The 15771-nt window shown below is 41.9% G+C and overlaps 1 protein-coding gene across 4 annotated transcripts in view; it reads left to right on the top strand.

Moving 5' to 3' along the window:
• Positions 1-1035: 1035 nt before the first annotated feature.
• Positions 1036-15771, top strand: part of NDFIP1 (Nedd4 family interacting protein 1) — a 46703-nt gene continuing 31967 nt past the window's right edge. For 3 of the 4 annotated variants that reach the window (XM_036311968.1, XM_036311971.1, XM_036311970.1), the window contains exon 1: positions 1085-1283. In XM_036311968.1, the coding sequence (XP_036167861.1) occupies positions 1221-1283 (63 nt within the window). In that variant the 5' untranslated portion in view covers positions 1085-1220. Of the gene's footprint in view, positions 1284-15771 lie in introns of all 4 variants that reach the window. The other variant, XM_036311972.1, reaches the window with a different exon arrangement.

Raw genomic sequence — 15771 nt, 5'->3', positions numbered from 1 at the left:
TTGGCTCCTGTGTACAGAAACCTCAGAGTAGTTTCAAAACACAGCTATATGTGTAATATTGTAACAAAATTTGAAAATTATAAGTTATACCAATAATATTAATGCCAACCCTAGACTACCAATGTGAAAAGGAAATCAGGAAGAAACTGCAAACAAGCCTGAAAGATCACGTTTTCTTCTGTGTTGGATAATATGGGTGGAAGCAATCCCAGATGGCTGGGTGTGACAGAAAGAAACAAGACACCTCAAATGCATGCTCGATGAGCTATACTGTGCTGCATGCTATGGGCGATATCGAAATATTTAAAAGACACACACTACTCTTGTCCACAACGTTTATAATTTGTCTGCATAATAATGGTTTGGGAAGCTTTTACATTCCAGCTTTACCCCCTTACTAGCTCTGTTATTGGGTCCAATATTTCATCTCTTCCGGCGTAATTTCTTCATCTGTGAAACAGTTAAGGATGACCTCTTATGTGCCAGGTGTGCCTGCCTCCCTTCAGCTCCTCCACAGGCGAGCTCTCACTTCCCGCCCCACCTCTGCCCTTGTTCCTGCACCGGGAAAGCTTGCAGCTTGGCTCACTCTGAAGGCTTTCGCCTTTCATATCAGCTCCTCAGAGAGCTTTGGTTCAGAAAAGGATCGTGTCTATATCCATGGACGAGGCTGTTAGAATACTTACAGGATGTTATTATCATCACCCCTAAATAGGCTTTGAGATCAGGTTCGGGATCAGCGGGCTGGGCTGGGCCGGGCGGGGCGGGGAGGTTCGGGCAGGGCGGGCTGTGCCGTGCAGGGCGGGGAGGTTCGGGCTGGGCCGGGCGGGGCGGGGAGGTTCGGGCAGGGCGGGCTGTGCCGTGCAGGGCGGGGAGGTTCGGGCTCGGCGGGCTGGGCTGTGCCGGGCGGGGCGGGGAGGTTCGGGCAGGGCGGGCTGGGCCAGGCGGGGAGGTTCGGGCAGGGCGGGCTGTGCCGGGCGGGGCGGGGCGGTTCGGGCTGCGCGCGCCGGGGGCGGGGCGGCGGCGTCGTGCTGGTCCCGCCTCCTCCCGGCCGAGTCGGAGCCTCCGCGGCGGCGCGCGCAGCCCGAGGAGAGCGGCTCGCTTGGCAGCGGCGGCCATCGAGACCCACCCGAGGCGCGACCCCTCGGCCTCCCGGCGCTCCCGGCCGCCGCGCCCGCGTCCCTCCGCTCGCCCGCCCGCCCTCGTCCCCACGCCGCTGCGCCATGGCGTTGGCGTTGGCGGCCCTGGCCGCCGTGGAGCCGACCTGCGGCGTTGGGTACCAGCAGGTGAGCGGCGCGGCGCCCCCCGCGGGGGTCCCGGCCCCGGCCCCGGCCCCGGCCTCGCTGCCGGCCGCGCCAGGCCTCCAGCCCGGCCCGTGGCCAACTCGATGCCGCGGCTTGGCAGGCCGCGCTGGGCCTGGGCGGCCGGGCGGGCGGGCCCGCGCTCGGAGTCGAGGCCGCCGCGGGCCGGGCCGGGCCGGAGCCTTCGCGACCTCGGGCGGGGCCCGGGCGGCGGGAGAAGCCCTGCCCGCGTCGTCCCGGCGCTTCCCTCGGCGGGCGGGTCCCCGAGTCGGAACCTGCCCCCGCCCGGAGCCGGGGACCTGGAGGCCTTGGGGTTCCCTTTCCCAGCGCGGGTTCGATGTCATGGGGAGGGGAGAGCAGGCGTGAAATGGAAGGAAACGAGGCGAAGAGAGATTAACGTCGCCGCTGCCGCCGCCCCCCTTGCGGGACGCGATTATCAAGGTTTCGGAGCCGGGTCCGTGGCGGAACCCATCCCCCACGCTTTGAGACACCAGTAAAAAGCGAACAAACAGAAAACCAAGCAAAAACCGAGGCGAGACGCGAGCCTGCATTTTGCAGTAAATCTGGAAAAGGCGCTGGTGAACTCGGATGGTATCTCAAAATGTCGAGCTGCGGGGAAGGCTGCGGGGCGTGTGCCCGGGTGTGTTTTAATGCGGTTCTCAACCTGTGGGTCGCGACCCCTTTGGCGGTCCAACGAGCCTTTCACAGGGGTCGCCTAAGACCATCCTGCATATCAGATATTTACATTACGATTCATAACAGTAGCAACATTACAGTTATGAAGTAGCAACGAAAATAATTTTATGGTTGGGTCACAACATGAGGAACTGTATTTAAAGGGCCAGAAGGTTGAGAACCGCTGCTTGGCAATGACGTTTCCCGAGGTGGAAGAGCGTAGCCGGGAGGGGGTGTACGGGGGTGACTGGGCTATTATCTAGGGTGTGATTTGTGAGTTGAGGCCCGGGGGGAGAGCTGTCGCACCCCTCTCTGTGGCCGGGTTTCTCCCAGAAATCCGGGGAGGCTGAGGGGTTTTAGGGATTTAACTCGTCGAGACCAAGAATCCAGCCGGGTGGTCACTGGTGGTGATCTGGACCGCAAGTAACTGCTTGCGTTTGGTCGTGTTTCGAATGCTTTCCGTATAATTTGCGTAAAATGTCAGTCGTGCTTCGACGAAATGAACTGTTCTGTCTGTATTTTAGAAATAAAGGAAAACCAAGACGATTAATTACATTGGAAGTGACCCTGGTGTGGCCAGTTACTGACTTCTGTTTTGCTGTCATCTTCCCGGTGTTGTAATTTCCTCCTTCCTGCAGCCGGACTCCTGAAATGACTGGTTGAGAATTTAGCTGCTTGGTTTCATAAACACGCCCAAATTGTGGCAAAGCAGTCTGGTCCTTCGATCCCTCCCAGCCTGGGGTCTGGCACATGCTTTTTTGTATGACCTTGGGCAAGGCTCTGGGTTCCTCTCCGCGAATAAAATACCAATGGCAGGCGTCACTTAACTGTCACCAAGATGTTTGCACCCCCCCCCCCCCCAGTGTGATTTAATTCATTCTTTTCATCTTGCCTTGGATAAGGCCAGCGAGCAGAATGCTCTGGCTTTTCTTTGTGCCGCCATCTTCTTGAGCTACTAGGTAGTGCTCGCATCCTGCTAGAATACAAAAAATTGGTGGAGTATAAAAATACGTTCCTTGGTGTAATAGCCTTAAATACACAAAATTGAGGTATGTCAGGGAGAGCTCATCATTATTTTGAAGAAATAAGCTTCAAAAGAGAGTGAAAAAGAGAAATGATCTCCTTAGAAAAATTGGAAAATATGAAAGCCAAGAAAAACAACCACCCCACAACAAAAACCTATCACCCATAGATAACCAAAGTTAGTATTTTGATGTGTATCTCTGGATTTATAGCTATGTAAATACAAGTGTAGAGATCAGTGTATATGTGTACAGATAAAGAAAGCTAATATTGATTTACTATGAGCATTTACTATGCTTCAATCACTGCACTAACTGCTTTACATCCATTTTTTTTCACTTAATCTTCACAAAACCCCTATGAGGCAGGGTTTGGTAATGTGTCAGTGGTTGCCAGCCGGTGGTCAGCGGACCACTGGTGGTCCGTGAGGTCCAAAAGGTTGCGAACGCTGGTATAGATGACAATGAGGACTCCAAGAGGCTCAGTAACTTGCTCAAGGTCACAGCTTCTAAGTAGTGATTACAAGGATAAACACATACTCACCTACTTAAAACACAGGCTCATGGTCCAAATATAGGCATATGCACCCATACATACATATACAGGCACAACTTTGTACACACAAGTGCAATTTTACTGATTATACTTTACACACACTTTGTACACATGTATGTGTTTATATACCCATATGTGCGTGTGTGTACCATGTTCAAAGACACATGTGCATTAGCAAATTTGCATGTATATCCACGTATATGTACACATGCACATGCATGCAAAGGCACACAATATAGCTATATAATAAGATGAGTTCACATTTTTATGTGTGTATAGCATGTAATTGTATGGCTGCACCATAATTTAACCAGTTGCTCATTGTTGGTCACTAAGGATGTTTAAATTTTTCATTGAAGTTTCTTTTACGTGAATCTTCATCTATTTCCTTGGTATAAATTTCTAGATGTGGAAATGTTTGGCCAGAGAATATGCATATTTAAAAGACTTCTGAATTATAGAATGTTGGTGAATTATCCAGGCAACTTGATATGAGCATGATACTCTTTGGTTGCTACAAAAGGCCATTCTGACTTCTGTTTGATCTGTTTAATCAAATTGAGCTTGTCCTCTGTTGAAGTAAATGTAATGAAAACCATGTGATTATTTCATAAATGCAAACACAGTTTTGCCTTTAAAGGTCTTTTTATTGGTCATGCAGTATATGCACAACTTGAATTTAGCATCATGACAGACTATCCAGAAAGACTGGGCTCATAGCTTCCCAGCAGCTTTAGCCCTCTCTGCCTTTTTTTGCATTTTAAAACTGAGATTGTGTGTCCAAACATTCTGAAGCACTGTTTGAAAAAGGTCTAGGGTAGGACAATTGTTGAGATACCTGTTAAGTATTGCATTTGTTCCTGTTCATCCATTCCAAGCCCTCTTTGCGTCACTGGAATAGAGCTTTGCCTATATCATGAATTTTGCCAAATGCTTTTTAAAATATTTTGAGATATAAAATTTACAATTTTAACCATTTTTAAGGGTATAGTCTGTTTAGTAGCATTAAATACATTCACATTGTTGGGCAACCACAACCAACATCCATTTCCAGAACTTTTTCATCTTTCCCAACTGAAACTCCTTACACATTAAATATTAACTCCCCATTTCTTTCTCCAACCCCTGACAGCCATCATTCTATTTTCTGTCTATGAATTTATTACTTTGAGTACCTCATGTATAAGTATTTGTCCTTTTGCGACTGCTTATTTTATTTAGCATAATGTTCTCAAGGTTGATCCATATTGTCACCTATATCAGAATTTCCTTCTGTTTTAAGGCTGAATGATATTCTGTTGTATGTATATGTCGTATTTTGTTTATCCATTCTTCCACAGATGGACACTGGGGGGCTTTCACCTTTTGATCATTGTAAACAATGCTGCTGTGAATATGGGCATACAGTTATTTCTTGAGTGCCTGCTTTAAAGTCTTTTGGATATATACTCAGAAGTGGAATTGCTGGTTCATATGCTATTAATTTTTGAGAGCCTGCTATACTGTTTTCCATAGCAGTGCACCACCTTATTTATTTATTTATTTATTTATTTATTTATTTATTTATTTATTTATTTATTTATTTAAATCCTCACCAGAGAGGATATTTTGTCAGTTGATTTCTAGAGAGTAGAAGGGAGGAAGAAAGGGAAGGGAGGGAGGCTGGCAGGGAGGGAGGCTGAGAGGGACGGAGAAGAGAAACATCCATGTGAGAAATACTAGTACATTGATACTAGTACACATGCCCCCACCAGGGCTAGGGAAACTGCAATCTGGGCTCTTGACTGGGAATCCAACCTGTGACACTTTGGTCTGAGGGATGACGCTCTAACCACTGAGCAACCAGCCAGTGAAGCTGTGCACCAAGCGAGTGTAATACATCCTGTTGTTAAATTAACCTGACTTTCCGAATAGCACAATTTATGTTAAAAATTCTAAATACTAGCTCTAAATACTGATAGACTTTAAGAATGTTTCTAGTGGAATATTTCCTTGCTGATTAAAGAAGTTCCTTTCACATGCATATTTGTGTATATACCACCCCCCAGCAATTTAGTATAATCTTTGACAGCTTTTCTTTTAAGTTCATGTATTACAGTAATATTAGGAATCAGAGGCTAGAATGTGATTTGGAGGTCTTTCTGGAGGTAGGATAGTTTATGAATAGAATTATAGCACAAGGGGTTAGGAAGTGGATTCTGTTTAATTTATTCAGTGCTTAACTGTGGTATTTAAAATTAAACATTTCTTGTTGTACAGGAGTACACAGATACATTCTTCATATATTAGAGTCCAACAGTAACTTTGTAAAGGAAAACTTGATTTCCCTTACCTCAAGTTTGGTGTGCATTCTTCAGGCTTTTTTCTTATTTTTCATTTGCTTTAAAAATGTATTTACATTTTTTAAAAAATAAGCTTTCCTTATTTCCATGGGGATCGAGCCCAGCCATGTGCCCTTGGCCAGAATCAAACCTGGGACCCTTCAGTCCGCAGGCTGACGCTCTATCCACTGAGCCAAGCCAGCTAGGGCGTACTTTTATTTTTATTTTTTTAATATGTTTTTATTGATTTCAGAGAGGAAGGGAGAGGGAGAGAGAAAGACAGAAACATCAATGATGTGAGAGAATCATTGATCGCCTGCCTGATGCATGGCCCCTCCTGGGGACCGAGCCCGCAACCTGGGCATATACCCTTGACTGGAATCGAACCTGGGGCCCTTCGGTTGGCAGGCCAACACTCTGCTCTGAGCCACATCAGCCAGGGCTGAGCTGTACTTTTTGTAACATTTTTAGAATTTCAGAAACATTGAGAAGATAATACAGTTTTCATATATCCCCAGACCCCAGTTTCTTCTGTTAACATTTTGCGTTCATATGGTACATTTGAGACAATGAACCAATATTGATGTATTATCCTATATAATAAAAGGCTAATATGCAAATTGTCCCCTCGACCAGGAGTTCAACCAGGGGGTGGGGTGGTTCGGCTGGCCAACGCCTGTGGCCCCTACCCCCGGTTGGCCCACTCCATCCAGATCGGGAATTTGTGCACCAGGCCTCTAGTTATTAACTAAAGTCCATGCTTTATTTAGATGTTTGGTTTATCTAACCTCCTTTTCCTGTTCAGGATCCCGCATAGGTTACCACATTACATTTGATTATCATGTCTCTTTAGGTTCCTCTTGGCTATGATAGTTTCTCAAAATTTCCTTGTTTTTGATGACAGTTTATAGAAGTATTGACCATGTATCCCTCAATTGGGATTTGTCTGATGCTTTTCTCATGATTAGATTGGTGTTACGGATTTTGGGGGAAGAAGACCATATAAGCAAAGTGCCGTTTTCATCACATTATATCAAGAATGCATACTATCAACATGACTTATCACTGTTGATTTGACCTTGATCACTTGATTGAAGTAGTGTTTGTCAGGTTTCTCTACTGTGAAATTAGTCTCCCTCCCCCCACCTTTTCATGCTGTACTCTTTGGAAGAAAGTCCAACCCACTATGCACAACCCACCCTTAAGGATTGGGGAGTTATACTCTGTTACCTCATTGAGTGCAGAGTATCTGTGTAAATTATTTGGAAATTTTCTGCATGGGACATTTGTCTCCTCCATTTATTTATTCAACTAGAGGTCCAATGCACAAAATTTGTGCACTTGGGTGGGTCCCTCAGCCCAGCCTGCACCCTCTCGCAGTCCAGGAGCCCTTGGGGGATGTCTGACTGACAGCTTAGGTCTGCTCCCCACGGCAGTCAGACATCCTTAGTGCTGCTGTGGAGGCGGAAGAGGCTCCTGCCACCGCCGCTGCGCTTGCCAGCCGTGAGCCCGGCTCAGGGCTTCTGGCTGAGCGGTGCCCCCGCGGTGGGAGCACACTGACCACCAGAGGGCAGCTCCTGCATTGAGCACCTGCCCCCTGGTGGTCAGTGCGCATCATAGCGACCAGTCATTCTGCCGTTCGGTCGATTTGCATATTAGCCTTTTATTATATAGGATTATATAGGATGATATCAGTATGGACTCATTTATTTTATCCTTTGGGTTACAATACAATACTACTTTATTTTCTTGCTCAAACTGTTCCAGCTTTGGCCATTGGGAACTCTTTCAGTTGGCACCTGTGTCTCTTTGACAAAGCTCCATCATTGTTGTTGTTTTAAAGCACTTCCTTACTTTTTGGCAGGAGGCTCATCATGTATATTTCCTGTGTCTCCTAGAATCAGCCATTTCTCAAGGAGCCCTGGTTGCATTTATTAGAAACCAAGGTCTGAGCTCACTGCTACTAGGGTATCATTGCTTGTAGGCCTTCTAAGCTGACAGAGTAAAGAAATATATGTGTGTATATGTATCTTTAAAATTTTTCTATATGTAACCATCTATATTAAACTAGCTGACTCTAATCTGTTACTACATAGATCTCTCTAGTCCCCTCCCCTCCCTTTCCTGTAAACTCCCAGTCCAACAGTGAGAAATCCTGCTCCCACAATCCACTATCCACTTACCTAATTCTTTAATTCTAATATACATGTGTAGCAGTGTCAGAATTGTTAACCCCACACCCCATGGCATGGGAAATAGTTTTATCAGCCAGAGGACAGGGTGTAATAGTTACAGATTCTTTGGCCTTTAGTCATACAGACTATTCATTTCCAAAGTGATTTAGGTACTTACTTTCCCCCACGTTCTTCCATGGGGGTGTATCATACATTTATAATGCATTTTAATTGTTTTGTCACATTCTGCAAACCATACTGGAAACTACCACCAACTTAAATGGTGTTTTTAAAAATTTTGCATATATTCAAGTTCATTCTTTGTGCTGTAAAGTTCTATAGGTTTTGACAAATCCATAGCATCATTTTTTTCCTTGCATTTTAAACAATACTTTTTAAGAAAAATGGTTGACGTGAGCCCTTTTTTATTTTCCAATTTTTCTATTGAATATTCCTTTTTGAAAACTTGAAATAATTTCAAGTTTACAGAAAATTTCAAGAACAGTATAAAATAACACCCATATCTATTGCCCAGATTTATCTTAAACATTAAGGTTTGCTTAACAATGGATACAATCCTATAAAAATTGAATGAATTACAAGTAAAATCTAAGTCCTTTTACCCACCATAATCCTTTTTCTATAGGATTCAGTGCTTATTTTGCTATTTACTTTGTTATTCAATTATTTTTAATTTACTTTGTCCTCATTACATTTAGATGAAATTTTGTAGATTAGGGAGTCAGGTATATAGTTTCCTTAGTATTCTCAAGCTTTCATTTTAGGAGCTTTATGTTATAGCATCCAAACTTTTTATATAGCTTTGTATTAGTAAGCAGTTTTGAAGCTTGTAATGTAGACTTCAGTATCTAGAAGGTTCACCTTGGGCCCTAAGTAGAGGCTGATTCGGGAGAACATAAAAGGACTTTATTAAAACGTTTAATCACCAATAGTCCAGCCTCTGTTATGAAGTAAGTGGTTGTGTGACTGTGAGCAAGAACTTTAACCTCCTTCTAGCCTTCATTTTCTTACGTAAAATGAGGTGGTTGGACTAGATAATTTTGACTATTTGCAGCTTTAAAGTGTGGTGTGTGTGTAGAAACTGGTGGCAGAGAGACACCACTATTGATGACTTAGGAAATTCCTTTTGTAATACATAATTATTTTTAAAAGCAGATAGGTGAGTTTATGCCAAAAGAAAGAAGTTATGCATTATTTAAAGATACAGAAAATACCTTCTTAATAGTACATTTTAAAAGAATGAGTCACTGATAAAAATACAGAATACTGTTTTGTAATTTTGCAGTAGTAAAAACACTCTGTTTGTCTTAGCCTTCTGGTCAGCCTCAAACAAACATTGTATATCATGGCAAAAAATTAATAATGCTTTTATAAATCAGAAAAATTAATAAATTTTAAAATGTTCAAATAAATTATTTTTAGAGCAATTTTAATTCACAATAAAGTCAATCTTTTAAAAGCAAGGAAATATTAATTTTAAAAGTTTAACTTTTTAAAAAAGAAGGTGGCTCTTTGATTTCTAGTATTATTCGTTGCTTTTAGTAGTTGCATTTTCAGAAGTTTTGAAAACCTGCTTATATTACTATAGAAACAACATAAGAAGTATGGTAGAGTTATCTGCAGCCTCAGAGATCTTATACATGGTTGAAGAAGGTTGCTAGGAGGTTGTTTTCAACACTTGTCCTTATGTTGCTGAATTGCATTTTCAGATATAGTATTTTGAAGTGTGCTTACAGTCAGTTCTCAGTCATGCATGTTTAGGAGCAGCATTAGGTTGCTTAAATTATTATTTAGCTGTCCCTAGTAAATGCTTTAATTATTTCTGAGAAATGAACTCTTTAAAAAAAAAAATGGACTGACTTTCAAAGAATAGTTAATGATGAAGGAAAATTCCACCATATAGTGAATAAAAAGGTTATAGATTATTTCTATTCCCCCCAAAGGCTAGAAGGATATCTGAAAGATGGGATCATTGTAATTTTTATTTTCTTCTGTATATATTTATCAGGTTTTCTCCTTGTGAAAGTACACATTTTTAATCAAGAAGAAAAAAGTATTTTAAAAAATCCTCTGTTCTTTTTTCATGATTGTAAAAATGTTATTTTTGTGCTTGTCTTAGAATATGTCTAGAGTACAATGTATATTTCTCCCACAATTTGTATCTTGGTTTTCAAAATGTCAAGCTACCATTCACCAAAGATGATTCATTTGTAATTTAAGTGGCATTTATGAAGTGCCAGGGTACATGTTTAAATGTTACGGAATGCACAAGGATGCGCCACAGGCCTTCCTGGTTATAAGTACCGTGGTTATAAGTTTACTAAATACCGTGGGCTGCTGCTTTGTTTGTTGTCTTTGTGCCTTTTCCTCCCTTCCTTTTTTTCTTTTCTTTTTCTCTCTCTTTTTTTCTTCTTTCCCTTACTTAGTAGTACCCTGCACAATTTTATGCACATATTAAGTACTCACTTAATTCCTGTTGAGTAACTCTAATCAATGAGACTATATTATAGTATTATATAATATTAATTATAGTAATTCAGAGAATGAGATAGTTGATAATTTAGAGAATGGGATAGTAGATAAAAGGTATCATTTTGAGATAGAAGAAGTCGCTTGGTTCCAGAAACTACTGGGAAGCTTCTGAGATGAAACTTGAGCCTGCCCTTGAAGGATGGGTAAGATGGACATGAGGGAGACCAGGACTTTTGGGGGAAATGGTGGATTCTCGTGATCTGTTTGCCACGGGTAACTTGTTCAGTTCCTATAATGCATCATCCTCTCTGGCCCGGAGACCCTCTGCACTCTATTTCCTCTACCTGGAATGGCCCCTCTCCCCTAGCCCCCCCTTAATTTTGGTAGTCCATCCTAAGGGGAGTCTGAGTATCTTCTCCTCCCCTTAATTAGATTAGTTTCTGCAACAGCATGGATGGAACTGGAGAGCATTATGCTAAGTGAAATAAGCCAGTCAATGAAAGAAAAATACTACATGATCTCACTCATTTATGGATAATAAAGACCATTATAAACTGATGAACAAAAATAGATACAGAGGCAGAGCAGCATCGAACAGACTGTCAACTACAGCGGGAAGGCCGGGGAGGGTTGGGGTGGGTGGTAAGAGATCAATGGAAGGACTTGTATGCATGCGTATAAGCATAACCAATGGACACAAGACACTGGGGGGTAGGGGGGGGGCCGGGGGAAGGTCAAGGAGGAAAAAAGGAGACATATGTACTACTCTTTGTAATACTTTAAGCAATAAAACAAAATTTAAAAAAAAATTAGATTAGTTTCCCCTGAGCAAGGCATTCTCCTTTTGTGACACATTTTGTAATCATATTTTTATCTTTTCTTTTTACTTTTTATTTTGTTTTTATATCAAAGGTGTACACACATAAAGGTTAGAATCAAGTAGATTTTTTAGGATATTAACAAGAGCAGCAGTCTTCTTCTTACCCCACCTTCTCCTTAGTTCTTCTAGCTGTTTCTTTTGCTGTTTTGCGATTATCTTTGTAGTTAACTAACATTTACAGTGTGTGTTTTAATTTTTCTGTTTTCAGCATTGTAAGATAAATACTTTTATTGACTTAAGAGGGAGGGGTGGAGAGAAAGGGAGAGAGAAACATCAATTGGCTTCCTCCTGCATGCCCCCTACTGGGGATGGAGCCCACAACCCCCGGCATGTGCCCTGACCGGGAATTGAACCGGTGACCACTTGGTGTATGGAACGACACTTAACCAACCACTTAACCAACCGAGCCACACTGGCTTTGACAGTTTTCTGCTCTTTTTTGCGGGGCAGCGGGGGGTGGGGGTGGAGAGGAGATGAGTGGGGATTAATCCTCACCTGAGGATATTTTTCCATTGATCTTTTAGAGAGAGTTAGAGTGGAAGAGAGGGAAAGACAGAAACATTGATGTGAGAGAAACACATCGATGATTGCCTCCTGCACAGACCAGGGCCTTGGCCGGGGAGGAACCTGCAACCAAAGTACGTGCCCTTGATGGAATCAAACCGGGGACCCTTTGATCTGCAGGCCAACGCTGTATCCACTGAGCCAAACCGCCTAGGGCGGTTTTCTGTATTTTTAAAATTGACATCAGTATGGGATATAAGGATTTAGCTCTCTTTTACCGCTCACACAACACTTCCTGTTTCTCCATTTTTCTAAAATAGTTATATGTGGTTAGATTGATATTCAGCATTTCAATAGTTGAAAATATGTAGTATACTGTGGTTACTTTTCTTTGAACAGTATTTGATTTTCCCTAAAGTTATTTTTTTGTTTGCTTAAATTTCTATGTACAGATCATAAATTTGCCAATAGTACTAATTCATCCTCAGGCTCTCACCTAATAATCTTAATAGTTTTTTGTTATGTTCAAACATATCAGATATTTTCTTGATTTCATTTAGGGGGTGTGGACCTCTTTCCTGGTCCTCTGACCTGTCCTAGAAGGTAGCTCTTCAGTTGTCATTCTGGGGATTTTCTTTCCCAATCCTTTTCATTGAATTGCCTTTCCTTGAGTCACATATTTCTCTCTTGGTTTACTGCTTCATTTTCATGGAACACACCTCCAGTATCCTTCTGAGGAAGAATACATGGGAGGCTAACTTATCTTCACACTTACTTAGATTTCTGTGTTGGAAGCATTTTCCTCTAGAATTTTGAAGGCATTTCTTCAATTGCCTTCTAGGTTCCACTGTTGCTATTAAGAAGCCTGAAGCCAATTATGATGACTGATTCTTAGATGTGGCCCACTTTCTCAGCCCTTAGGAGCCTCCTTTTATCCTCAGTGTTCTTAAATTTCACTATGCTGTAGCTTGGTGTAAATCTGTTTTCATCCACTGTGCCAGTTACTTAGTGGGGATTTTTGGTCTGGAAGCTCATGTCTGTCAGTTCTGAAAAAATTTTTAAAGTATGTATTTGATTTTTCTTTGATTGATTTTTTCCCCCTTTTTTCTTTGCAATTTGGACTTCTTGTATGGATTCTTTACATTATAAAAATCTCTTATATATTTCACCTCTGTCTTTTTCTCTACTTTCTCTGAGCCATTCTCAATTTTATATTCTCTTTGATACAATTTTAATTTCTTTTGTTATTTAATTTTTTTTGCTATTTATTTTTTAATATGTTTTTATTGGTTTTTAGAGAGAGGAAGGGAGAAAGATAGAAACATTGATGAGAGAGAAACATCATCAATTGGCTGCCTCCTGCATGCCCTCTACTGTGTTTTGAGCCCACAACCCCAAGCATGTGCCCTAACCGGGCATCAAACCAGTGACTTCCTGGTTCATAGGTCTGTGTTCAACCATTGAGCCACATCGTCTGGGTTACTGTCTTTTTAAAAAATGTCAGTAGTTCCTTTACTTGATATTTTATGTTTTACCAAGATAGTCTTTCTAGTATACTTTGAGATGAGATGTGGGCCCATTAATTTCATGACCATATTTCTAATGCATATTTGTTCAAGTATGTAAGTATTAAAATAATTCTGATATTTGCCAATTGAATATATATGTAAATCTGTATATCTCCAACCCTACTTGAGTCTACAGTGAATCTCTGTAGTTATGTCTAATCCAAAAATCCCTCCAATTGTCTCTTTAGTTTTGTTGAATTTATTGACGTGACATTGGTTAACAAAATTATGCAGTGGTTCTCAACCTTCCTAATGCCGCGACCCTTTAATACAGTTCCTCATGTTGTGGTGACCCCCAACCATAAAATTATTTTCGTTGCTACTTCATAACCGTAATTTTGCTACTGTTATGAATCGTAATGTAAATATCTGATATGCTATATGTTTTCCGATGGTCGCGACCCACAGGTTGAGAACTGCTGTTAGGTTCTGTAATATATCATCTGTTTATTATGTGTTCATCATCCCAATCTGTTGAATTTTCAAAACTCTTCTCTAATTGTTCCCCTTCTTCTTTTTTTAAAATAGCACCCTTGTTATATGGTTCTATTTTTTTCTCTTGTTTTTCTGAGAGTATTGAATTTTTTTTCCTCTCTTTTAAAAGTTTTCATCTTCAGCATAGTTGTTTCCTCTGCATTGCATTTACTCTCTTTGCTTTGACCTTTTATGACCTTTTTGTTAGAAGCTTGCTTTTGGTGCATGGTGATCTTTGCCTGCTTGGTTAAGAGTGCATGGTCTGTACAGCAGTTTGGAAGTTGCTAGTATGCTTGATGGAGCTTCTCATTGAGGTCTGTAATTAGCGTGACCTGACTAGGCTTTTTCTTTGAGTGATAGTGGCTTCAGGTCTTTACTCCGGCTGGTCATTTCCCCACAGAACAGGCCTGGCTGCTAGTATTCTAGGATCTGATTGGGGGGAAAAGGCTGGGGAATATCAACATTTAGTACATAAATCTCTCAATCGCTTTTTTCTGAGAGGCTACTCTTTCTCCTAAAACTCTGTGTCTCCAGCCCATAACTCTAATCTTCTAATGGAGATTCTGGGAGCTGTGTGTGTTTAACTGTATCGCTAACCTTTCTTTCTGCGTTTAAATCTCATTTTCACTCATACTTGCACCAGTACCTGGTGCTACCCATTCCTTTTTTCTTTTTAAAATTTATCTTTATTGTTGACAGTATTACAGATGTCCCCTTTTTTTCCATATTGACCCCCTCCTTCCGCACCCATGTCTCCCCTCTCCCACCCAGGCCTTCACCACATTATCGTCTGTGTCCATGAGTTATGCATATCCTATATAATAAAGAGCTAATATGCTAATTAGACCAAACAGCAGAACGACCGTCTGGGCCACCTTCTGGACGACCTTCCGGATGAAGCCCGGGCTGCGAGGGCCAAGGCAGCACCTGGGGCAGCTATGAGAGCCTACCCTTGCACAAATTTCGTGCTCCGGCCTCTAGTATGCATTTAAGTTCTTTGGCTAATCTCTCCCCACCCACCCCTGCCTTCCCTCTGAGATTCATCAGGCTATTCCATGATTCTATGTCTCTAGATCTATTTTGTTCATCAGTTTGTTTTATTCATTAGATTCTACATATGAGTGAGATCATATGATACTTGTTTTCCTCTGACTGGCCTATTTCGCTTACCGTAATACTCTCCAGGTCCCTACATGCTGTCTTTTTTTTGGCAACTGAATAGTATTCCATGTGGTGCCACTGATTCTTGAGAGTATAGTGCAAGAGAGGTTGTTTTTCTGCTTTCTGGGTTAGGATTCCATTTCTTGGGTCTACTATGTTACTGCTTCTAGCTTTCAGGATTTTATTGCTGCTTCCACCATTGTTACTTATCTTTTGCCTTACAATTAACAATTTTTTAAAAAATATATCTTTTTATTGATTTTTTACAGAGAGGAAGGGAGAGGGATAGTTAGAAACATCGATGAGAGAGAAACATCGATCAGCTGTGTCCTGCACAACCCCCACCGGGTCTGTGCCCACAACCAAGGTACATGCCCTTGACCGGAATCGAACCTCGGACCCTTGAGTCCGCAGGCTGACGCTCTATCCACTGAGCCAAACCGGCTAGGGCTAAAATTAACAATTTTAACATTTACATTTAAGAGAGTTTTGGAAGGGATAAGAGGCACATGTGTGTGTTTAATTTTTAACTGGAACATTATAATTGTAATTACTTCTTTTGATTGACCTTTTTTACTAAATGACAGGCTTAGTGAGGTAAAAAACACTAGTCATGTTCACTGTTGTGTCCTCAGACTGCACAGC

This window comes from Myotis myotis, unplaced genomic scaffold, assembly GCF_014108235.1.
Source record: "Myotis myotis isolate mMyoMyo1 unplaced genomic scaffold, mMyoMyo1.p scaffold_m19_p_6, whole genome shotgun sequence".
Classification (NCBI taxonomy): domain Eukaryota; kingdom Metazoa; phylum Chordata; class Mammalia; order Chiroptera; family Vespertilionidae; genus Myotis; species Myotis myotis.
Note: the sequence above shows the minus strand (reverse complement) of the source record. Positions and strands in the feature narration are given on the sequence as shown.